We start from the raw sequence: 26,539 nt of genomic DNA on the forward strand, positions 1-26,539 counted from the left end.
ATAGATAGATAAATAGAGAAAGAGAAAGAGAGAGATATTCCATGTCCAAATTTTTGCACGAGGAGAGAGAGAGAGAGGGAGAGAGATCTTATGTTCAAATTTTTACATGAGAGAGAGAGAGAGAAAAAGAAAGATATCCCATATCTAAATTTTTACACGAGAAGAGAGAGAGAGAGAGAGAGAGAGCGATCCCTTATCCAAACTTTTGCACGAGATAGATAGATATATAAAGAAAGAGAGATCCCATATCCAAATTTTTACATGAGAGAGAGAAAATAAATAGATAGATAGAGAGAGAGATCCCATGTCCAAATTTTTACATGAGAAAGAGAAGATAAATAGATAGATAGAGAGAAAGAGATCTTATGTCTAAATTTTTGCACGAAAGAGAGAGATAGATAGATAGATAGAGAGAGAAAGAGAGAGATATTCCATGTCCAAATTTTTGCATAAGAGAGAGAGAGAGAGAGAGAGAGAGAGAGAGAGAGAGAGAGAGAGAGAGAGAGAGAGAGAGAGAGAGAGAGAGAGAGAGAGAACCTATGTCCAAATTTTTTCACGAGTGAAATAGATAAATAGAGAAAGAGAGATTCCATGTCCAAATTTTTACATGAGAGAGATAGATAGATAAATAGATAGATAGATAAATAGAGAAAGAGAAAGAAAGAGATATTCCATGTCCAAATTTTTGTATGAGGAAAGAGAGAGAGGGAGAGAGATCTTATGTTCAAATTTTTACATGAGAGAGAGAAGATAGAGAGAGAGAGAGAGAAAGAGAAAAATATCCCATATCTAAATTTTTACACGAGGAGAGAGAGAGAGAGAGAGAGAGAGAGAGAGAGAGAGAGAGAGAATCTATGTCCAAATTTTTACATGAGAGAGATAGATAGATAAATAGATAGATAGATAAATAGAGAAAGAGAAAGAAAGAGATATTCCATGTCCAAATTTTTGTATGAGGAAAGAGAGAGAGGGAGAGAGATCTTATGTTCAAATTTTTACATGAGAGAGAGAAGATAGAGAGAGAGAGAGAGAAAGAGAAAAATATCCCATATCTAAATTTTTGCACGAGAGAGAGAGAGAGAGAGAGAGAGAGAGAGAGAGAGAGAGATATCCCATGTCCAAATTTTTATATGAAAGAGAGAAGATAGATAAATAGAGAGAGAGAGAGAGAGAGAGAGAGAGAAATATCCCATATCTAAATTTTTGCACGAGAAGAGAGAGAGAGATCCTATGTCCAAATTTTTGCACGAGAGAGATAGATAGATAGATAAAGAGAGAAAGAGAGAGAACCTAGATCCAAATTTTTTCACGAGTGAAATAGATAAATAGATAGATAGATAGAGAAAGAGAGATCCCATGTCCAAATTTTTGCACGAGAGAGATAGATAGATAGATAGATAAATAGATAGCTAGACAGATAGAGAGAAGACTAGATAGATAGGTGAAGAGAGAGAGAGAAAGGGGGATGACCCATATAAGAGGAGGATGGGATTATTTTATATTTTTGCCGAGGGGGAGTGGGATGGTATTTTATTAGCGTTATCCGCGAGGGTGGTATAGCAGAGGGTGGAGGGCGAGGAATGTATGATATTTTATTTTAGCGTTCTTCTGGCCGCCGCTAGATAAGCCTCGGGAGGATTTATGCTTATTGAGGGCCGCTCTTTGTACGAGACCTTTTATCTTTGTCCCTCCTCTCTCTCTCTCTCTCTCTCTCTCTCTCTCTTTCTCCATTCTTCTCCTATCTCCCATTTTATTTATTATTCGGAAAACAAGATCAAGTTAGCAAATTCTGAAAACGATACATAAGCCGCGAAAAGAGGCAAGAAAATAAGGAAGGAAGGGTTGCGTGGCCCGTCGGTGGAACAAAGAACCACGCGAGGAAAACGATATATATATATATATATATAAAAGGGTAGACTATATGTATATATATATATACACATATATGGCGCAGACGGAAGGAGAGAGAGAGAGAGAGAGAGACAAAGGGGGAGGTGGCATTTAAAACCGAGACGCGCGGAGAAAAAGAGATTTGCATTGCCGGGCACGACGTGGATGTGGCGCGTGGTGCGGGGCAAGGGTGGAAAGGTTCCCCGTTGCGGAAGACCGAGGGGGTGAGTAACGACACGTATCATACGCGGAACCATATAACGTCGGCGGACACGTACGTTCGATATCGCGCCGCTTTTTACGGAAGGGAAGTTCCACCCTTCCCAGGATCCACCAATTAGACCACGCGAAGGAAACGAACCTCCCCCCCCCCCCCCTCCTCCTTCCTCCCCGTCTCCATCTCCACGCTTTATTTCACGCGTATATTACACGCACATACGTATATATATATTCTTCGAATTCTCGTGAAATAAAATTTCTATCTTCTCATATATATATATATATATATATTCTTATAATATAAAGTTTCTTCTATTTCAAAGAACGAACGTCTGATCGATCGGTTAAAATTTCGCCGAATACGCGCGTCGAATTCTCCTTTCCTTCGAAACCGGGAGGGTGAATTCGGAAGGGTGGAGCGTTAGTTAGGCCTCTCCGCGGCGAGTACCAACACCGCCGCCCTCGCCGCCTTTTATGACCGAGGAGGAAACTAACGAAATTTCCCTATCGGCGATCAATCCACCCCCTCCGGCCGAGCGCAACCCTTTTCATTGATCTACCACCGCGCCGCCCTCCCCCTCCTCGCTCGAACCCTTATCGCAACACCCTTTCGGCCGAGCCTCCCTCCCCCTATCTTCCTCCTCCTCCTCCTCCTCCTTCAAAATATTACCAGCGTCCGAGCGTGTCCCCACGAGGATGGAGGATCTCTAATTTTAATATCGCTCCAGTTTGCTTTGAAGTGCCCTCGTTAGGCGTAGCCTTTCTTCTTTCCTCCCCCTCCCCCGATTGGAGAGGGTCGCACGTGTTGCGGCCGAGGAGGAATCACGTATCGCCTTCCTTTTGATTTCTCTCTCCCCTTATGTGTGTATATATATAGTATACTTTCTCTCTCTTTTCGAATAAATATCGAGAAAGAAAGATATATGTTTCTTGATAATTTTTGAATAATAAGGAAGAAGGGATCCCTAACCTCGGGCAACGAGGAAGAAAGGAGAAGGATCGAAAGAAGTTTCTGACCCGCTTACGCGAGTACTTGACAAGAGTTTCCAAAGTGGCGAACCAGACACCCTCTCTCTCTCCTTCCATCATCCCTCGAACAACCTCTCTCTCTCTCTCTACTCGTTGTTTGCCCCTTTCGAGCAAGAGAGAGAGAGAGACTTTACTTTCGCTTCGGAACGGAGTGAAAGTGAAACGCAGCCGCGTGCAGCGCCATTTAACTGGGACGTCCGGCGGCAAAACTGGGACGCGGTCTCTCCCCTCCCCTCCTCCTTATCCATCTTATTCTTCCCGAAAAATTCGATCCTTCCACCGATATATCCTGTACACGAGAATGAGGAGGAAGAGGAGGTTTAAAGGTGGTGGATGGCGATGGTGGTGGTGGAAGGAAGAAGGTGGAGGGAGAGTATGATACACACACACACATATATAATATACATGTAGACGGTACTAGGTGGCTTTAGCTTCATCTCCGCTATCTTACCGATACCCAACCCCCTCCCTCCCCTTTCTAACCCTTTGCCGGGCGATTCATCCATCCCCTACCCTCCCTCTCTCTCTCTTTATTTGAGTATAATTATTGATTATTGGACGACGGAAGGCCGGCTACTCTAGTAGGACGTGGAGAAGGCAGCAGCAGCAGCAGCAGCAGGGGTTGCGCGGTGTAGGTACCAACGTTCGAGAGGGTTGGCTGGAGGTTGAAGAACGGTAGGAGGGTGATTAAGCTATACGCCTGGCATATCCCACCCCTCCTTCCTATATCCCCCCCATCCTCCTTCGTCCTCCTTCTGCGTTCGCCTTTCACTCACCCACCGACCACCCACCCACCCTCGCGCCATCCGTTCTTCCGATACCCACCACGGGCCCCCTACACCCCCTACTCCCCCCCCCCGCTGTCTCTCTCTCGGCCTTTCCGTACTGACAATTAGACTGATAGGTATATCTTAGTCTGCTATCGATTTGATTCCACCCTATCGTGCAGGGGTGCACCACCCGGGCGAAATTTACATCGTGTATGCCACTACAACGATCGCGCACCACCACCACCACCTACAACGTCGTCATTCGATTCTCCGCCAACGTCGAGAATCGCTCCTCTCCCCCTCCTCGTTCCCTTTTCGCCTTCTTCCTTCCCTGTTCTCGCACCCCGTGTCCACCTCCTCCATCCGCGGATCATAACCGAAACCTCCTCCTCCATCGTGGATACATCCAGAGCGCCTTCGAACGGTTGATTAGTGCGTTAACTCGAACCCCCTCCTCGAATTCGCCTCTCTCTTTCCCTTTCTTTCCTCCTCCACGTTGAGAGAGAGAGAGAGATAATTGCGGGATTAATTACGGAGCTTGCACTACTCCCTTACCCCTCCTCCTCCTCGTAAATTAATTCGATAATTTCCCGTCCCGGAATCGGTGCATCGTACACTCACCTGTAACAGAGAAACAGAGGGGATCGAGCGGTTATTATTCTTCTTATATTATTTCGTATGTAAGAAATCGTATAGAACGAGAGGGGATTATTAAAATGCCCGTGGAAAAGCGCGGGTGGGTTATATATCGCTCTATTAATTGCCGAATAATGAACGAAGTTAATCGACAGCTCGACGAGTGTCGGCCACCGCTACCTCTCCCCTCCCTCCTCCCTTTCGGACGACACCATCTTTTATATCATTATATGACGGGGCTAATGAAATTTTCATAGCGTCGAAAATATCGATGCCCGCCGCTCTCTCTCTCTCTCTTTGTATCCTATGGTCTATCAATCACACATCCTCCCCCCTTTCGCCTCTTTCGGTGTGTGTACACACACCGGGAGGGACAGGTGCGCGCATCGATTCCACGACACGCACGCCCCCCCACCTCCGCCGCCGCGCCGATGTATAATTGACGTCCGTCCGGCCTGTAAACGAGTGGCCGAGCGTCGTTGTCACTCGATACGAAGTCGATTTTCGAAGCGACAGGGAGAGGAAAGAGGAGGGGGGGGAGGTTAAGTGGGACGTCTTCGCGCGATGGAAAAGTAAGAGCTTTGTCTCATTTCGATTTTTCCTTTCCTTCTTTTTTTCGATTAAAGTAAATTGAATTGAAAGAGAAAGAATCACGGTGAAAAAATACGCGTATATATATGTATATATGTGTGTGTGTAAAGAGGGGTAAAACCGCGCACGTGGATATGCTCGATTAACCGACAACGGTTTACTGCCCTGCCGCGTTCACCTGGCCGGGGGGCATCCGAGATTTTTACGACGACGAGTCGCGTGTCACTTGGGGGTTGCAGGCGATAAAATCCTCCCGTTGGCGAGATTAACGTATCCTGTGTGTTGTACCTGGAGGACACGCTTCCCTTCCTCGTTTCTCGTATGATCGATATACTTCTTTTTTCTCTCTCTCTCTTTTCCCTATTCCATACCATAGGCGGTGGTGGTAACACGGCTGGACGAAACAAAGTTTTCCCCTCCCTTGTTTGCATACGTTTAACCCGTAGGAAAATTGTAAATTGCGAGTAGCTAAGCGCCTTTGTTTGAACGAGAAACCGTTTTAAAGCTTTTTAAAAAAACCTTCCCTTTTCATCGTGTTATTTCTTTACTCTTCGAATTCATCGACTTTGGAATATATCGCGAGTTGAAGATTGAAACGTCTACGTAGAAAAAACTATATATATATATATGTAGTTTAGAAGGAAATATCTTCGAATGTACGTTAAAATTTTCGTAGACGAATGCGACGCAGATACGTATCTAAACGATACGTGTAAAAAGTATGAGACGTTCGAGATAGAGGGAAAAAAAAAAGAGGAGGGGGGGGGGAACGCGTGATATAACCCGTATAAACGAGGAGGCAGCGCGAGAGGAAGTGGCGCAAAAAAAGAGCGGAACGGGAAAAGGAAGAGGGAGAGAGCGAAAGAAGAGGAGAGGAAGAGCTCGGCCAGGCGTCGTCGGTCGGTTAATACGTTTCCCGTGGTGCGCGCGTGTGGGTGTACGTTTCAGCGGCGCTAGTGCGTCGTTGACAAGCTTGTAAACCCATAAAGAAATTTCATAATAAATAGAGAAGCCCCGTCCGGCGTCGTCGCTTTTTATCGGAGCGGAGAAATTACGCCCGTGAGCGTGAGCGTGCACGTATCGTTTGAATTTACAATACTTGGAGCCGTAAAAGAAAAAAAAGGAGGGGGAGGCGAGCGAGGAAGCGGGAGAGGGCGAAGAAAGAAACGTGGCGTAGGCTGGTAGGAACGAGATGTGCTCGCGTGCGCGTGTGTGGGCACGTGAGCCGTTTTTGATGAAGGAAGGACAGGGACGGAGAAGGCACACAGAGAGAGAGAGAGAGATATCGTCCGTTCGTCGCGGAGAGGGGGAAGATGAGGAAGCCGGTGTCATGCGACGTAGGTGGGACATTTATGCGGCGGAGAGCTAAACAAAACCGCGTTCACGTGTATTACACGGTTTTACGACGACTGGGTGATCTCGTAGCAGTTTGATCGCTTGGCGGCGCTGGTGTCGTCGATCGAGTGGACTTTGATCGAGAGGGCTCTCGCGTATTCTCGTGCATCGACAACGCTAGTATTATCCGTGCAATAAGCGTTTCCTTTCCTTTCTTTTTTTGGTCAATCTTTTTTCACTCGTCCATCTCCAAATCCTTTTAATATGTTCGAGCTTCGATAATTTCTTTAGAACGATACAATCTCATCCTTTCGTCCAATCGCGTTATTTTTGCCCTTCTTTTGTCAATAATTCAACCTACGCGGTAAACAGCTAGATAAACGTACGAAATAATTTTATTCGTCGATCGACGAATAAATAACCGCTGTATTGTCGCGCTAGAGATAGAGGATGAGACAAGAGGAGGAATAATTGAAAATTTGCCAGAGCTAGCTAGGCGAGGAGAATGAAAGAGAGAGAGAGAGAGAGAAGGCATCGACTAGATGAGGCCTGCAAAATCGATGCGATATATTGAAACTGGAAGTGGCTCGGGGGGATTAGAGTCAGTTGAACCGTCGTTAATCGATACCGAGTAACATCTATCGAGACGTGTCTCTTGATAATAAACCCTTAGCGCGCCCGGACAACCGCTTAAATTGCATTAACGCGGCCGGTGAGTAGAGACGGACGGAATTTCAGGCAGGAAACGAGCGATAAAGAATTCAACGCTGTCATTCCGTGTCGCACGCCCCGTTCGGATACGAGATACCGTCGATAAACCAACTCTGAGTAATAACAATCGATCCCGATAATTAATCGGGGGCCGCTTAATTTCCAATTTTTTTCGCTTTATCATTTCATCGTATCACGATCCGGATTTCGGCAAACGGTCAATCGATCGTCAAAGAGATTCCCTCCCCTCCCAACGGTACGCAAACAACAAGGAGCCCGATTAATTAAAGGTGTCGCGGGCTGGACAAAGAGAGAGAGAGACCAACGACACTTAACCGGAACGGAACCTCGTAATGGCGGTTCGCTCAATTCGCTCGATCGCCGTTACCGGCCGTCCACCGACCAGTGTATCGACAGAGTCGAGTGTCCCTCGAACGACTATTCTTCGCGCGTTGAAAAGAAAAAAGAGAGGGGGGAAATGAATAATTACGATTTCTGCGTTCGTCGCGAAGAAAATTATCCAATTTTTCTATATATATATAGAAAATATATATACGTAATATTTCGAGATAAATAAATAAAAAGATATAACTCCGTACAGAGATTGTCCGTAATACGGATCGATATCTCGTACGGACGGATGGGATAATAAAAACCTGCCCGTTCTACGTTACCGTTCACTTCTACTCGGCGCGGGGAGGATTCTGGAAGATGAAAAACGTACGTTTCTGGCACGTATCCGGTATGCGCCCGCGTTTTATCTATAGACTTACAGACCCGTGCACTTCCATCGATAATATCCCGGATTCTAACCGGCCGCTCGATAACGCGCACATCCAATCCATAAGTTATTAAGAACGCCTCGTGTGCGTTCGCCAGTGGCTGGAACGTCGTGCGGGTTAACAGATTATTTCGCGCTTCCCCTCTTGTTCAACAATTCGCGCGAAAAGAAATGATTCTCTCTCTCTCTCTCCTTTATATAAAATTGTAATAATAATAATAAGAGAGGAAAAAGAAAAAGGCCAAGAGGAAAACGACCCCATTTGGGGTATCCAAAGTTTCCCTATCAACCCGCCCTCCCTCGAACCGACTTTAAAGATTTCACGAGGCCGAAAAATCTTCCCTTTTCGCCGCCGAGTTTACAACTCTCGTGCCGCGTCGCCCCACTTTCCTCCCCCTCGAAAACAGAGAGAAACAGAGAGAGAGAGACAAAGAGAGAGGAGAGGAATAAAGGAAAGGGAGGCAACAAAAGAAAAGCAAGGCGACCCTTGTCCCAAGCACTCCCACGATTTCGCGATGGCACGCGATCCAACTCTATCGGGCTCTACATTCCACCCCCCTCCCCTCCTCGAGCTCGACCGAGAAAAGAACTTGGGCCCCGTCTTAAATCATCGTTTAAGCGGCTGGTTAAGGACCCATTATCGTCGTCCGACATCGTAGTCTCGTTGTAGTTCGCCGCGACCTCCCCCCTCTCCTCCTCATCCCAAATCGAAAGCAAAGAAATAGCGGTGGTGGTAGGTGGTTAGCGGCGGTGTGGTGGCGGATTATCGATTGTTCCACCGGTTGAAAATAATGCCGAGACGGCGAGAAAGTTGCTCGCATGCGATCGAATAACGTTCGGGGAGGCGGAGGATCGTATCATTCGTATATCGCGAAATATACAAAGCTCGAGCTTTCTTTTTTTTTTGATCAAGTGTTAATTGTATTATGTATATGTGTATATATATGTGTGTGGAAATGAGTTACTTTCCCTACTTTCTACGATCGAGAAATAAAGAGTGCCCATTTTTGAATACATTTCTCGGCCAAGTTGAAATGATTTCGCGAAGGAATTAAAATTATTATAAAAATTTTATATTTCAATATTTTCTCGGATATCGAAGCCTGTACGATATTTTGATAATAAATTTATTTTCATATCTACTACATCATCATTCTCTTAATATAGAAATAATTTCGTTGTCCAAATATCAACGGCTTACTCTCGCTCGAATTAATTTAATTTATTCCAAAATTCTGGAAAACTTTGAAAATAAAATATCTCTATCCCGTTTAAAGAACACGTATCCCGGTTTAGTGTACTTTATCACGAATATATTAATGTCGAATTGACGAAGATGAAAAATATTGATTGAAATTAATCAATTAATTATACTTTCGATATTCTTAAAATATAGTTCCATGTATTTGAGAATTAAAAAAAAAAAAAAAGGAAATCTAACCATTCGGTATACCATTCCATAGCTTCAAGGTTATATTATAAATAATAATTGATAAAAAAATTAAGAAATTTAAAAATTAAGAATTATACGAAATTTAATAATATTGAAATAATTTAATATTATTAAAATTTAATAATATAAATATTCTTCATCAGATCGAATGCTTTACTTCGATCAACGAAATTTAAATTGGAAATTCTTCGATAATAAAATAAAGATCTAAGAAGAAAGGAAGAAAGGAAGGAAGGAAAAGGAAATCTAACCATTCGGTATACCATTCCACAGCTTCAAGGTTATATTATAAATAATAATTGATAAAAAGATTAAGAATTTATTCGAATATTTAATAATATAAATATTCTTCATCAGATCGAATGCTTTTTCGATCAACGAAATTTAAATTGGAAATTCTTCGATAATAAAATAAAGATAAGAAGAAAGGAAAGAAGGAAGGAAGGAAAAGGAAATCTAACCATTCGGTATACCATTCCATAGCTTCAAGATTATATTATAAATAATAATTTATAAAAAGATTAAGAATTTATTCGAATATTTAATAATTTAAATATTCTTCATCAGATCGAATGCTTTGCCGATCAACGAAATTTAAATTGGAAATTCTTCGATAATAAAATAAAGATCTAAGAAGAAAGGAAGAAAGGAAGGAAGGAAAAGGAAATCTAACCATTCGGTATATCATTCCACAGCTTCACAAGATTATATTATAAATAATAATTCGCAATAAAAAGATTACGAATCTATTCGAATTTAATAATTTAAAAAATTCTTCATCAGATTGAATTTGTCGATCAAATTTAAATTGGAAATTCTTCGATAATAAAATAAAGATCTAAGAAGAAAGGAAGGAAGGAAGAAAGAAAGGAAGGAACTTTAATCACACGCATACGATAATTTCGAAAAATGATCGAGTTTACTCGAACGGATCCTCGCGAAGAGTGAGAGGAGGAGAAGGAGGGGGGCAAGAAGTTATGGAAGAAACGGAGAAACAATTATCGAATTGGCGGAGAGTGTGTCGAGAGCGCGGGCCCTAAATTTTTTTGCTGCAGGGGACCCGTGGGAAGATAAAGGAAGGCGATTAGTGTCATTCGGGGAATGCTGGAGGAATTTTTTTTTCCAACATCCGAGGATGGCCTCCTTTCGTACCCATCCTCCTCCAAACGACTGCAATTTGGCCATCCTTATTTTTCCGACTTATTCCACGAATTATTCTTCTCCTCCTCCTTCTCCTCTTCCTTCTACTCCTATTCTTGCTAGTTCTATTCCTTTTCTTCTTCCTCCTATTCCTTCTCCTTCTACTTCTCTTTCTTCTATTCCTACTTCTTCTAGTTCTATTCTTTCTCCTCTTCCTATTCCTCCTCCTCCTTCTCCTCTTTCTTCTACTATTAGTCCTTCTACTTCTATTGTTTCTCTTCTGCCTTCTATTCCTCCTATTCTTGCTATTCTTCTATTTCTTTTTCTATTTCTATTACTTCTATTATTTCTATTTCTTTTCCTCTTCCTTCTATTCCTACTTCTTTTACTTATATTCTTTCTCCTCTGCCTCCTATTCTTGCTATTCTTCTATTTCTATTTCTATTTCTATTACTTCTATTATTTCTATTTCTTCTCTTCTTCTTTCTACTCACTACCACTCCTACTTCTTCTACTTCTATTCTTTCTCTTCTTCCTATTCCTTCTACTCTTATTTCTTCTCCTTCTCCCATTCCTGATACTTCTATTTCTTCTCTTCCTTCTCCTCTTTCTTCTATTCCTACTTCTACTTCTATTCTTTCTCCTCTTTCTATTCCTTCTACTATTTTTTCTCCTTCTCCTCCTCTTCCTTTTACTCTTACTCCTTTTATTTTTGCTACTTTTCCTCCTATTCCTTCTACTTCTATTCTTTCTCCTCCTCCTTCTACTTTTATTCTACCTCCTATTCCTCCTATTCCTGCTATTCTTCAATTTCTATTTCTATTACTTCTATTACTTCTATTTCTTCTCTTCTTTCTACTCCTACTCCTTCTACTTCTATTCTTTTTTCTCTTCCTCCTATTCCTCCTATTCCTGCTACTTCTATTTCTTCTCCTCTTTTCACTTCTTTTACTTCTATTCTTTTTCCTCTTTCTATTTCTTCCTTCAACTCCTATTTCTTCTCCTCGTCCTCCTATTCCTGTTACTTCTATTTCTTCTCCTCCTTCTCCTCCTCTTCCTATTCTTGCTACTTCTATTTCTTCTTCTCCTCCTCCTCCTATTCTTGCTACTTCTATTTTTTCTCCTCCTCCTATGCCTTCTATTCCTATTTCTTCTCTTCCTGCTCCTATTTCTATTACTTCTATTTCTTCTCCTCCTCTTCCTCCTCCTTTTCCTTCTACTCCTACTCCTTCTATTCTTTTTCCTCTTTTTCCTATTCTTTTTACTCCTATTTCTTCTCCTCCTCCTCCTCCTATTCTTGCTACTTCTATTTCTTCTCCTCTTCCTCCTATTCCTATTTCTACTTCTATTTCTTCTCCTTCTACTTCTATTCTTTCTCCTCCTCCTGCTATTCCTTCTACTCCTATTTCTTCTCTTCCTCCTCGAGGAGGATGCTTCGAGATTCGAGATAAAAGAAGCGAAAGCCCAAGCGCAAGAGAAAGATCGCTCTTTTTTCCAGTTTTCTGGAAAAAAATGATCCATAGACGCGAGATAAATCCTCCGCTCCCCCATTTTCCCCTCTCCCTCTCTTCGACGAGATACCAGCACGACGCCCATGGGGCCTTCCCATTAGAATATCTCGCTCGTTCAACCCTCCTCCATCTTTCTAAGATCTTTCGTCTGGACAGAGGTGAGACTGAGAGAGATTTGTTGAACAAGCGTCAACAATCAACATTTTTATCCACGACTACAACAATTTTTATCCACGATTCGACGAGGAAAAGCGAAAGAAGGGAGAGAGGGGAAGTGAGAGAGAAAGATTTGTTAAACAAGCGATCAACATTGCTGCAACAATTTTTATCCACAATTCAAGGAAAAGCGAAAGAAGAGAGAGGAGAAGTGAGAGAAAAATTTATTAAAAGTGAAAGAGAAAGATTTGTTAAAGGTGAGAGAGAGAAAAATTTGTTAAATAAGCGATCAACATTGTTGCAATAATTTTTATTCACAATTCGACGAGGAAAAGCGAAAGAAGGAGAGGAGAGATGAGAGAGAAAGATTTGTTAAACAAGCGATCAACATTGCTGCAACAATTCGACGAGGAAAAGCGAAAGAAGGGGGAGGTGAGGTGAGAGAGAAAAATTTGTTAAAGATGAGAGAGAAAGATTTGTTAGAGATGAGAGAGAAAGATTTATTAAACAAGCGATCAACATTGCTGCAACAATTTTTATCCACAATTCGAAGAAAAGCGAAAGAAGGAGGAGGAGAGGTGAGAGAGAAAGATTTGTTAAATAAGCGATGTAGTTGCTGCAACAATTTTTATTTACAATTCGACGAGAAAAACAGAGATGAAGTAATGAGAAGGGAAAAAAAGAAAGAAGGGGGAGGGGAGGTAAGAGAGAAAGATTTGTTAAAGGTGAGAGAGAAAGATTTGTTAAAGATGTGAGAGAAACATTTGTTAAACAAGCGATCATTGCTGATTCAACATTGCTGCAACAATTTTTATGCACAATTCGAGGAAAAGCAAAAGAAGAGGGAGGGGAAGTGAGAGAGAAAGATTTGTTAGAGGTGTGAGAGAGAGAGATTTATTAAACAAGCGATCAACATTGCTACAAAAATTTTTATCCACAACTCGACGAGGAAAAACAAAAGAAGGGGGAGGAGAGATGAGACAGAAAGATTTGTTAAAAACGAGAAAGAGAGATTTATTAAACAAGCGATCAACATTGCTACAACAATTATTATCCACAACTCGACGAGGAAAAGAGGGATGAAGTAATAAGAAGGGGTGTATCGATGTACACTCGTTTAAACTAATGAATTTAATCGAAAATGCAGGAAGAAAATCGTCTCCCTTCCTTTTAAGGAGTCACGCTCCTTTTTATCTTGCCGTGGACCGATGTGTCAGAAGGGATGGAAGGGCGGGGGGGTAGATTAGATTTCTAAATTGGAAACGATCTCGACACGGTCGCGTGGTTAAGGAAGAGGAGAGGAGATCTCTTTCGAATCTCTCGGAATTAGCATATCTCTCTGCCCGCCCCCTCCAATCTCCATCAGGACCCGTAATTGAATTATTCTTAAATTCCCATAAAAATCGGGCAAAAATTACGGAGGGCGAGAAGGGGGCCCCGCTCGATATCCGCCGATTAATTTTCTGGAACGTTTATACGAAATTCCGTATCCATCTCTCTCTCTCTCTCTCTCTCTTTCTTGAGATCCTCCTCCTCCTCCTCCTCCTCCTCCTCCCTTCGTACTTATAGCGCGGAATGATTCTTTAATTGGAGGGGTTTCTCGATTATCCGAGATATCCGGCGGATTTTTCCCTTTCTTTTCCCTCGAGACGAGTGCGAGAGAGAGAGATTTTATACGATAAGATGGATAATCGATCGATGAAAATTGCGAAATTCGAGTTAAAAACAAGAAAGAGAGGAAAAATTTATCGGACCGAAGGAAGAATAAAAATTAAATTTTTCGCCCCGAAATTTTGCGGTGGGAAGAAAAAGTTGGAGGAGTCGCCACCTCCTCGAACGAGCAAAATTTTCTCGCGTCGGGGTAAATCGAGCCCGAAAAACTACCCCCCTCCTCCCCCTCCTCGCTCGATTTTAACAAACATCTCGAAAAACTTCCCCGCCATCGCGGCGAAACTCGACGATAATCGAAGCCGGGACACTCGAAGGGGTGGCTCCAATCAGCGCCACACGAGATATATATATATATATATATATATAGATATATATATATATTTCCACTAGCATCCATCCACTTAAAACTAACTGCACACCGGGGAAACGCGCGCGCGGCTCGCCACTCCACCACCACCACCACCACCATCACCCCCTTATGATAATTTTAATTTTAATCTCCATCCCTTCCCGCACCCTAGTTTCAACTCTCCTCCTATCGGCCGGAGTTGAGAAGGAGCCGATCTGGAGAGAAACGTAATCCGCGGCGCAAACTCATCCTCTCTTTCTTCCTTCCCTTCCCTTCCCCCCCCCCCTTCCCCCTCCAACTACCAGCTCCTCGTTGAAACGATAACGGAACGCGAGCGGTAAACGGGTTCGAAATTTTTCCGATCGAAAACGCGAGTGTATATATATATATATGTGTATATGTATATATAATGTATATGGATATATACGTATGGATACGTTCGATGAAAATGAGATGAAGAGCGGTGAGCGACGCGCGGAGGACAGAACAGACGGAAGTTTCAATAAACTCGATCCTGAGATCACGATTCGCAAATAACCTACGCCTCATCGCGACGATCCGTCATTTATTCGACGTATAGGTCGATTCTACGAAGCAAGTTTCGTTATTAAGCGTATTTCTACAATTCTACAATTTTATTGTTTTAATTCGCGAAAGGGAAGAATAGATATAATGAATCTTCTCGAATTTTCTATCTACGTAATTACACTCAAATGTACATATATATATTCGAGCAACTTTTCCTTATTCCCCAAATCTTCAAATTTTAATAATATCCGTCCTGTATATAATGAAGTTAAAGAAGAAGAGGAATGAATTGGAGTAGAGCAGCGTTGCGCGGGAATTATCGGGCGAGCGAGGGAAGCAAGCCACGATTCGAATTAGACGATGTTTTTTTATCGGACAAGCGGCCGATCGATCTTAACCGCGGCGACCTATAAATGTTCATTCGCGTTCCGCGACACCGGCCGCGCGCGAGCGAGCGAGAGCGAGAGAGAGAGAGCGAGAGAGAGAGAGAGAGAGAGAGAGCGAGCGGCTCGAGTTTCGCGAACGTCTCGCCGGCCGTGAGTAACGTCGGCCGTTTCGCTCTATAGATTTTTCGCCATACGTAGCCATGACGTGGCGATCGTGCCAACGCTTATGTTTATTTCAGATGTGCCGCCAACGGTCGCGCCTATCGGCCCGCCACCTTTCGCCGCCCAGTAAGTGGAGTAGAGTAATTTTTCAGTAATTCTGAATTTTTGGAAATATTTTTTTAAATGTTATCGATCGGGGAAAAAATTAATATCGCGTTCGATTTAACGGGATGGAATAAAATTTGCACGTAATGTGCGTAAACGTTCGAAGCAATTATTTTTTTTTTTTTTTTCAAATATTAATCTTGTCCAACAATTAATAAGTAAATTTGAGTTTTTTTGGGAACGTATTGAATATGTGAAATTAATATTGATTGTAAAATAAAATTGAGTATATTTATGTATTTAATATGTAAACGTTTAGAAAAGAGGGAATAAAATTAATCTAGGAGCTAGAGATTTAATTTTTAAGATATTATATTAATGTTCGAATTGCTTGGATGATAATCAAGCTTGAGAATTGATATTTTAAAGATTGAAAGGAAGTAAAAGAAATTATCAATTAATATAGTTAGAAAATTAATTCGTAAATATCGGTGGCTGGATCAAAGAATCGCTCCACGTGGCGAACGTTGAAAATTAATTTCGATACAATTTTTGCGTAAGAAATTACTTCAATTAAGTTTCGATGATTTATTCAATGATTTGAAACAAATTTGAACGCTTCTCGATATATTTTGATTTAATTTCTATTAAAATTAATTAAGATTACAAATGGAGAATTTCTGGAAAACTTTTCTTTTTACGAATCATTAAAAATATTATTATTAGAGAATTCATTGAGAAATCATCGATTGGTTAAAATTTGTCGATTTTTATAAAATGTTCAGATTCGTAAAAATCCGAATCTTTCGAGAAAATTATTCCCCGCACTTTTACCGACCGAGTCTCTCAATTCGTTACAAATATATAATTTCCCGATTCCATCCTCGAATAACCCTGCACGCTATTTAAAAAAAAAAAAAAAAAAAATTTACGAAAACCGTATACTCTTCCGTATACAATATATTTCCCGTATACAATTACATTTGAAAATCAATTTTATCGATCGCGTTACGACGATAGAGCAAGCGACAAATTTCCTTCTTCGTCGAATCGATCCCGCGAGAGAACATTTTCCATCGATACACGACTATACATACACACACATATATATATAGAACGAGAAAAGTTTGTCCGTCGATCGAAATCAACAAAGGCGAACGGAACAATAATCGAGGAATCATGTACGATTGTGCTCGATCGATCTCGAAGAAATCTTTTTCGACCCGTAATTAAATCTGTGTGTGAGAGAGAGAGAACTTACCCGATTCTCCGCTCGAGATGTGGAATCATCGGCGCGCCCCCTCGAATTATTCACAGTCACCCCGCCGCTTCCCGTGCAATCCAGTCCGTCGAGCATTTGCTTCTCCTTTCCAACGGATATATATACATATATATATACATACATACATACATACATATATATATCCTACACACGATTCTCTATCCCGCGATATTCATCGTCGTTTGACCGAAACTCACCACTCGTTTTCGTTATGCGAGGGAAAAGAAGAGAAGAGAAAGAAATCCATCGACGATACTATTTCTTTCTTTTTTTTTTTTTTTTTTCTCACTCGATAAGTCAGAGCGGGAGAAATTTCTAGGGAAATTCGGTACGCGCGAACGATGCGCGTGTGACATTTAGCGGGCCGCTCGTGGCGAGGTGCAATCGAAGATCGATCGATAAGGAAGGGAAGATAGTGTACGACGACTTGTCACGCGCGCGGACGATTTGGAAGTGACGAGGGCCCCGGCCCTCCTTCTATCCTTGCACCCGTCCGCCCGTCCGTCGTATATAGGAGTGTAACAGTAAGCTGTTTCACGATTAGCCGAAATGTATAAACTTATTTATTTCGGTGGCAGATAACCCCAAGCTTCCCGCAATAGCCGAGCCGAGGCGAGCCGAGCCGCCCATTGGCGTCGAATTTCTTCGTAACGATAACGATGGGATCGACGAAACTTCAGGTCGACCGACTAATACTAATAAAATAATAACCTTTCTGCTACTATCGATCCTATTCAATGTTCGTGTTCGTCGAGAATTTTTATTTTTATTAATCGATAATCCAGACTCGATCGATAACTTCTCTCGCCTCTCGTTTCTTTCAAAATCGAAGAGTAAAAATAATTTTTCGAATTTTCGAAGAGAAAAGAGAAATTCCTCCTCCTCCTCTTCAAAATCGAAGAGTAAAATAATTTTTCGAATTTTCGAAGAGAAAAAAGAAATTCCTCCTCCTTTTCTTGCTGGAAACGTTGGAGGATGTCGCGACGCGAGAAAGGCGGGAAAACTCGGTTACGTTGGATAAATTACGAAGGAAGAGAAAGAAAGAAAGAAAAAAAAAACCAGCCACCAGAAAAAGATTATCGAATCGACTGATGAACTATTTTTCGTTCCGATCGGTCCACGCGCGGAAGTTGCCCGCTGATAATTGATAAGAGCTCCCCCTTTCCCCCGTTTCGGCCACCATACCAAATATATATATATATGTATATATATATATATATATACACACATGTGTATATATATATATAAATAGGTCGCATGGGTCGGCACAATTGACCGTATTCATTCGATCACGAATTGATTTATCGATTGTTATCAGGTCAAACTTTGTAGCCGAAAAACGATGTTGCAAAACGGGCAGAAGAACGGAGATAATGTCTACCAAATTTATATAACAAATTCGTATTATCGCCGCTGGTATTGACCAGATATAGATGAGAAATAAAACTTTCCGAGTATAAAAAAATTTTTGATACGGTAGCATCGAAAATTCATGTTTCATCAACGATAAACCGAGAAAAAAAAGAGAGAGAGAGAGAGAAAACGAGATCTCTAAACTCTACAATGTAACGCAACTTACGCACGTTAATATTACGCTATTTTTACTTTATATTTATTTCCTTCCATATTTTTTTTCGTTTAAAAAAAATACACACACACACACGCGTACACATTTTTAAAAATTCGTATGAAACAATCCAACGTAGACACACAAACAGAGAGAGCGAGCGAGAGCGAGAGAGAGAGAAAATGTAATAAGGTTAGTTTTCCCTTCGTACCGATCGAGCGAACGAACGAACGAACGAGTGACCGACCGAGCGAGCGAGCGAGGGGTGGGTGCGATAAGCACGGGGATTGCGGGCGGGCCGATCATTGGCCGGCTCCTGTGCCGGCAGTCACATCGAATCACGATCACCGATCCGGCGGATAGAAGGTGCACCGAAGGGATTTCCGGCGCAGATTGGCCCTAAGCAAATGACAAAGCACAGGGACAAGAGGGGAGGGGGAGGAGGAGAGAGAGAGAGGGAGGGGGAGGGGCGGGAGGGACGCGAGAGGAAATAACGGTAATCCTTGAAACGGGGAGCGAGATCAGAGAGGGTGGTTTCCTTGGGCAGCCGCAATCTGTCCGAGCTTGGCCGGCAAAGCTCCAAGAAGGGTGCCTGGCCGACTGGCCTTTCGAGTTTAGAGCCACAGTGCATGCCGTCCTTCCCTTCCGCCAAACATCGGCGGAAATCGAGCGAGATTCCTATTTATCGAGACGCCTTCTCGATCCCTTCCGGTTGACGGAAAGCCGCATCATCTCGCCTTCGAGGAATCGTTCCATCTCTCTTTTCGTTTTCTCTTCTTTTTTTCTTCGATTAAGAAATTATCCTTCACGGAGCATTCATTCGGTAAAGCGTAGCACGGTGAGCGACACGCTAGAGAGAGAGAGAGATAGAGATAGATAGATAGATAGATAGATAGATAGATAGATAGATAGAGAGAGAGAGAGAGAGAGAGAGAGAGAGAGAGAGAAGTCAAGTTCGAGAATTCGCAAGAATTTTGGACGAATTTTGCTCGAGATAAATCAAGATCGTGGCACAAAGTGGCCACGATACGACAAACCATATACACAGTGTAATTTTCTGCGGGACGAGAACGAGAGAGGTGGCGATAAATATCCGTCAAAAATTACGCTCACGTCCTATCGTATAGATGTCCCGAGGGGGCTAAACGCGAGTCGATGAGCCGTATCCGGCCGTGTCTTGGCATAATCGGGCCGTGTTGTCGTCAGGATTAACCTATTAACGCCCACTGTCTACCTCTTGGGTTTGCCAAGAGTAATCGGCCCCGCGTCGAGATTTGGACGTGCCGCGAAACACCGGCATTTGTCACTGCGCTCTGCTCGAAAGTCCGAGCTTCAACAAGTAAGTATCTTTTGCAAGGGACAGGAGAAATATCGCTGCTCGCGTCTTGGCCGCGAGCTTCCCGCAATAATAATAATAATAATATCGGCAACTCGGTCGATAAATCTGCAACACCGACCGAATTAGAAATTCCTATATATATATATATACATCCCCTCCTCTTTTCTAGCTAGGTTACTCGATTCGTAACCTATTTCACACCGTGGAAATAGGTGGCTCCACGCAACGATAATAGCAACACTTTGTCCCGAATCGAGGAGAAAGAGAACAGCATCATTACGTACACTTAACGTATTACGTTGTATACACTTACGTACACATACTTAAAAGTTATCGAAAAGGGAGAAGGAATATCGTTGGGATTCGTCGAGAGTTGAGAAACGAAGGAACGAAAAAGATTCCATTTCACGAGATAAAAATCAAAGCGATTCTTTCTTACGAACAATAACCAAAAAAAAAAGAAAAAAGTACTCGTCGCAACAAAGTGTTAACGAACCGTTCGATACGAACCCGGTTATCCTCCTTCGAAAACTTGCTTTGCCCCGGCAAACGGTATTTCGAAGCTTCGGTGGAAAAAAAGAACAGAAAGAAAAGGAGAGAAAGAGAGAGAGAGAGAAAAAGGAAGCTCCGTGGCGAAGCGACGAAAATGCGAAGAGGGAATGAATAGAGGCGCGGAAAACGAAGCGGAGAAACAGCGAGCGGAACGGAGGGAAGGATGGGGCGGGCGGGCAGGCGGGCGGGCAGGCAGGCAGCAGCCGTCAAAAGTTGCCGAACTAATAGGACGATTTTCAGCGCGGAGCGTTTAATTAAATTAATTATATGCGCGCCTCGGTCGTAATATAAATTGTGAGCAAGCGTCGGGGACGAGCGTGAGGGGGGGGGGGGTAGGCAGGAGGAAGGTTGAGTTCCGGTTGTACGCGCGGAGGAGGGAGAGGGGGAGGAAATACCGTCAAGCTGCGATCGCCAACTTTGATAGTTACGTTTCATCCATCCATCCATCCATCTATCTATCTATCTATCCGAAATACACGTTTTCCGCGGACTGGTTCGACGCAAACTTCGAAATCGGTACGCGGAGTTGCCGCTTCTCGATTTTCGCCGCGAAGACAACTCGATCGACTCGATCACGATGGACGCGTCAAAAATTTTTTTTTTTTTTTTTCGAATATTTCAGATACTCGAACGATACGTACATATATCAAGTAGCAAGTTAAGATATGATCGAGTGTCTTAGAAGTAACTTGATAAAATGATTAACTTAAACACTTTCTGATAAAGAAACAAAGATTTAAGTAGATCTCTGTTCACAAATCGATACTCTTGCTAATCGCAACCAAGGTATTTAAGATTTCTGCATACAAGTCGATCGTCGATTAAAAGTGAAACTGCTCCGCACGCGATAAAAGAATAGCAACAAGAATTCTTCAAATCTCGCAAAGTGAAGAACGACGATAACGATAACGGGAATTGAATCATCGCAAGAACGCGCTTCTCTCTCTCTAAAAAAAAAAAAAAAGTAAAGGATAAAAAAAAAACGCGGAGAAGAGACACAACAACCCTCTCTAATTCCAAGCTACCGGTCCAATCTACAACAATCGAGTCGACCGCAAGGGTCGCGGGAGTTCTGCAAGGGGCTTTCTCTGCAATTCTCCCCCCTCCCCTCCCCTCGCCGCACGGAGTGGCCCGAGAAAGGTTTGAAAAGGCTGCCGGGAAAAACGGACTCGCGGCTTCCTTCGCCCGCGCACGCGCCCCTCCCCACCCGTGTTCAGACACACACGCACCCGCGGCGGGCAGCGACACGGGGCTGGAGGAAGAGTGGGGGGAGAGATGAGTTGCTTGCAAAAGCCGGTGGCGCGCTCGCCTACTACCGCGGTTTCTACGTCTCCAGATAAAGCGGCGAGGAGCAGTAGGGAGAGGAGGGAGGTGGGGAGGGGGGGGGGCGCACACACGGCTGAAAACGGGGGTAAACGGCCAACTTTCCAGGCGGATGCCTGGATCCTTGGACGGCCGAGCCAGACGGTAAATACATTTTTAAATAAGAGTTTTTTACTCCCATCTGGCCGGATTTTCGTCGTCCCCGTATCGGGGAATTATCCTTTTGCTTTGCGCGCATTATCCTTCGGCCCGCGAGAGCGAGCCTCCTCCGCTGGGGTGGGGGGAAGAGAGAGAGGGAAGGTTCGAAAGCTTCGTCCGCGAACCGGCCCACGCTCTCCCCACCCCAGGACTCCGTCTCGTTTCGCCCATATATCGATGAATCCTTCTCCTAGTAAGAGAGTCATTTCGAGGAGGTATTTCTATTCAATTTTTCGAGGGAGAACGAAGATACGTATATATGTATGTTGGATAAAGATGACACTTGAATAATACGTAACAGTAGAAGAGCTACAATTCGAATGTATTTAAAATAAAGTAAAGCAAAGTGATTATCCAAGACAATATTTTCTAGAGTCGTAATTGACTCGTTAAGTGTATTAACAAGAAATAAAGAACACAATCGAATTATCACTTCCAGACTTCTTTCAGGCGGTCAAGATTTTCTCGAATCCAATTATTCTCTCGACTCCATTTACGAGAAAAAAATCCCCAAAGAGGGAAACTTTCGGAGAAGAGTTTCGAAAATCTCGATTCTCGCCAATTTTATTTCCGTTCCATCTAAAATCATCCAAAGAGGTGTGCAAGGTTTATTATCAACGAGAAAAATCGTCAAGAGATCGAAGAAGAATTTCCTCCTCCATCGATCAATGATCCAGAGAGGTGAAGGGGGTGTTTAAAATCATTAGACACCAATCCGATTCGAAAAGTCTTCGCCTTCTCCTTCCCTTCCTTCCTTCTCCTTCTCCTTTTTTTATTTTTTTCAGACCGCGCGTCCTCGCAGCTCGAATTCAATTGTGATTGATCACCGACGGTGATTGAGGATTCGAAATGAAAGCCTGGCCGGTGGCGAAGACAAAAAGACGAACCCCATCTCCTCTCTTTTCCACGAGGCATCCTTCCTTCCTTCGCCCGTCCGTCCGTTCGTACGAAGCGAGGATCACGGCTCGCTCACAGACGGCAGCCAGACTGGATATAATGGAGTAAAATTCATACGACTCCATATCGGCGCGATAAAAAGACAGGCGGGCGGAGCGAGAAGCCGGGGACGGGGCACAAAGGAAGGATTAATTTTAAATATCATATACTTGGCCGGGCTAAAAAGCGAAGGTGGGAAGAGGGCTCCGTCGCCGGGGAAGCTCTGGAGGACTGATAAGTTACGTCAGGAGGAGGGGATACTTTTCAGAGGATTTCCCTTTTTGGCTGATAAAAAAATCTCCCTCCTCTTTCCTCTTCTCTCCTCAATTTTGAATTATTCCGCGCGTATAAATTTCTCTCTCACAAGTTGGAAATTTTATTATAGATATTATTGAAGAATATTCCAACTATAAGATAGGCTTGTACAGCTGGCCTGCAACGTTTTAATATTTGAAATTCGTATCCCTAGCGCTCCTCCGATCGTTAAACTTTCCCCGCCGAGTCCTAATATTACTCGATTCGAGATAAAGTTCGAGAAACTGGAAAGAGAGAGAGAGAGAGAGAAGGAAGGTTGAAGGAGCGCGAAAATGCTCGGCCGTTGGAGATATCGTTGGCTCGCGTCGCGTAATAATAATAATAATAATAATAATAATAATAACAACAACAACACCTGCAAGGTTTTTTGTTCGACCGTTCGAACAAACGGTCGCGAATTCTTATCCGACGATAATTCAACGTAACGCGCGCTCGATTTACTTGCTACCCGTCCGCGCGGCCAAGGAATGCACGCACGTTATATTATTATCGCGAGTTTCGAGCCTGTATACCCCCCTCCCTCTCCCCCCCACTCCCTCAACAAGAGGTGACAACGAGCCGCTCTCTGACACTCTGCCAATCGCGAATTTTCGCTAAGCCCTCTCGTTTCGATGTTCTTCGCTTCGAATCGAGATAAGATAAGATAAGATAAGATAAGAGAAAAAGAAAGAGAGAGAGAGAAAAAAGAAAAGGGGAAAAAAGAGCCACGAAAAAAAGGGGGAAGAAGCGAAAGAGGGTGGCTCCGGTTTAATCGTGAATTATCAATTCGGGACGGAGCCGAGTCGAGTCGAGTCGAGAAGGCGAAGGAGAGGGCGGAGGCGGAGGCGGAGGCGGAGGCGGAGGCGGCGGCGGCGGCGGCCGGAGGGCTTCGCTGACCGACGTTTCTGGTTAATCGCGTTTGCGGAAAAACGGAGATAATTCCTGGCCGTCGTCCGTCTGGACGACGATGGAGGCGTGTACGTATATACCCGCGTACGTACGTGGTGGAGAGAGAGAGAGAGAAAAAAAAAGGTGGGGTCTCGTGGATGATCTCTTGCCGTGTGTATTGGAGAAGGCCAAGCGGGTTGGGTAGGGTAGGGTAGGGATTGATATTCGCGGGCACACGGAATTTTTAACTAGCCCGGCCGGCCTTTAGCCGTACCGCCCGCAGAAAGCGCAGCAGAAAAGTTATGAATCTAATTTTCAGCGTATTTGTGTCTCACCCACCACCTACCCCTACCCTCTTTCCCCCGGTTGCTCCGCCATCGCCACCAGGAACACCTATATCAATCCCCCCTTCCCCCTCCTCTCCTTCCTCGATACACGCATCTCCTCTCCTCCCCCTCCTCCGCCTCCGTCCGTCGTTCGCTTTCGCGTAATAAAGCGCGCCGCGGCTTCGTTAGGTTTTTATCTCGGCCAGCAAAAAAAAATTAATTTCGAGAGACGCCATGGTTTTCCATCGCCACGGGTGGAGGGGGAGATCACGCACCGACCCCTCGTTACGCGTCCTTCTTCCATCCATCGTGGAAGGACGACGATGGAAGGACGTACACGGAGGATGGAAGCTTGATGGACGCCTCACGTCGTTTTCTTTATACCCACCCACCCCAACTTTCCGTCGATTCTTTGACGAGAGACGGCTATAACTAGAAACTCTCGAAACGCGATTACCTTTCTACGCGTTGCTTCGTCCGGTGGGCGATTTAAAATCTAATAAATTTAAGGCCTCGTATTTTTAAGAATTGCTTTTTATTCTTCTTCTTTCTTCATAAGCGATGTACCGAAATTTCGTACGTACGAAATATTTGTTTAAAGGATTTAGGGAGGGGAGAAGGAAAAAAATCGATTCTTATTCTAATCGGGCGAATACCGTTTCCACGTTCGAGGCATTAATTTCAACGAGGCCGGCCCGCTAAAACGCCTAATATCCACGCTTCCAGTCACGCTCTCCACACACAACAACGTCCAATAAATGCTCGAAATCCCGTTGCGACCACGACGATGGCCGCTTCGGCGTGTAAATCAAGCCAAAAACTCCCTATATTTCAGCATACATCAGTTGCGGGGATCGGGCGTGTAATTCCCGAGCTCGCGTTCGTCACGGTTATAAGCGATAATTTCAGTTAGTGGTTCGAGTTCCTCTCCACCGGTAGCCGCGTTCACATGATTGAGCGGGCGCGCATGCGCCCGGCCACGCGTATATCTCGTTCTAGATCGCGCCTCGTGCAACCACTTACCAGTACACGATGCCAAGTCATGACCGGTACGCCGTCGCGGCTCGTTTCTATAAATCTTCGGTGATCCGATAAGAAAAAGAGAGAGATCGCCCAACTCGGTCGAAAACTCGCGAACCCACCTCCTCCGAAAGGGGGTCGGGAAAGAAACGAGCGCAACGAGCACACGCTGCTACGTGTGACTCGGTGACTTGGAGTTACAGGTTAGGTTAGGTTGGCGCGATCCCGTTAAATCGAAGGGTACGCGCCTTTAACCATCCTCCCTCCCTACTCCCCTCCTCATCGTCGAGATTCGCGTGCTCGACGAAATATACTTAAAACCGTAATTACGATATAATCAACGGCCGCCGTGACCAGATACGCATCTCGGGGATGAAAAGAAAAAAGGAGGGGTGGGTGTCGATCGATCTGTTCGAACTGGAAAAACCCTTTTTAAAAGTATAAGCCGGAGCAAGGGTGAAGGTGTAGGAGAGTGCGGCAGGAGAGGAGGGGGGATTTAACCACTGCCGTTGAGGCAGAGGAAAACGGTCTTCCCCTTCGGCTACTCCGACGACGCGCGCGCCTCTGTATACGATCGTGTGCATGTGCGGGAGGGAGGGAGGGGGGGGGGTGGCGGAGGGGGCAGAAACGAGTTTTACACATCGCGTAAAAGTTAGTTCCTAATTATTCAGATTTTCTAATTAATGTTTCAGCCGACAATGATGGAGCATCCGGCTCGTCTTTCCTCTCCCTCTTTTTTCCTTTATCGAGCGCCCACATGCAGCTCCTCGTGTATGTGTGCTTTGCACGCGTATATGTACGATTGCACGCGCGCGCACCTTCTCTCTTCTTATCTTCTGTAATGATTGTCCCGACCGTTCGGGAAATTAGCCGCACTCAGACCTATTTTCAACGAGAATTTAACGCTTCCACGACGAATGTGATTCGATTAAGAAGATATCGTGCGTGTTACGTCACTGGCCATCACCTCTTTGTTGTCAAAATTATCTCACTCTTAATCTTTTTTATAGTAGATTTACAAAAACGAAAAATTAAAAAGTTGAATTAATTCGGAAAAAGAACGTAGTTTTCGAGAATTCCAATGCTTGGTACGTAGGTTAGACGATAAATGGTTGGTTGGCGTTAAAGAAGATGGGACAAGTTTGAAACGATAATCTGTTGACGAACGATCGTATCGTTTCGACGACATGCAACCGCGATAAATAATAAAGAGCACTTTCGCGAAGAGCCGTCATTACGACAACCTTATCAGCCGCTCCACCGTCATTGAAAACAGACTCTAAGGATGTTGTCGGGGCGTATCGACAGATGGCGCTGGCTCAAGTGCGATTCTCACCCGAGTCGACGCTTTAAAAACGCTTAAGATGCCGGAAGAAATTTCAAAAGGGAGG

The 26,539-nt window shown here is 43.9% G+C and overlaps 1 protein-coding gene across 11 annotated transcripts in view; it reads right to left on the reverse strand.

Annotated features, from left to right (window-relative positions):
- The window catches only part of LOC551460 (homeobox protein cut), a 108,169-nt gene that overhangs the window by 24,125 nt on the left and 57,505 nt on the right, over window positions 1-26,539 (reverse strand). For 6 of the 11 annotated variants that reach the window (XM_026441569.1, XM_026441564.1, XM_026441566.1 and 3 more), the window contains exon 3: window positions 4,464-4,529. The exons of 1 other annotated variant lie outside the window; for it this stretch is intronic. In XM_026441569.1, coding sequence (XP_026297354.1) covers window positions 4,464-4,529 — 66 coding nt within the window. Of the gene's footprint in view, window positions 1-4,159; window positions 4,439-4,463; window positions 4,530-16,684; window positions 17,534-26,539 lie in introns of those variants that run through there. 4 more of the 11 variants (XM_016912735.2, XM_026441568.1, XM_016912733.2 and 1 more) reach the window with 4 other exon arrangements.

Source organism: Apis mellifera, linkage group LG6 (assembly GCF_003254395.2).
Source record: "Apis mellifera strain DH4 linkage group LG6, Amel_HAv3.1, whole genome shotgun sequence".
Taxonomy (NCBI): domain Eukaryota; kingdom Metazoa; phylum Arthropoda; class Insecta; order Hymenoptera; family Apidae; genus Apis; species Apis mellifera.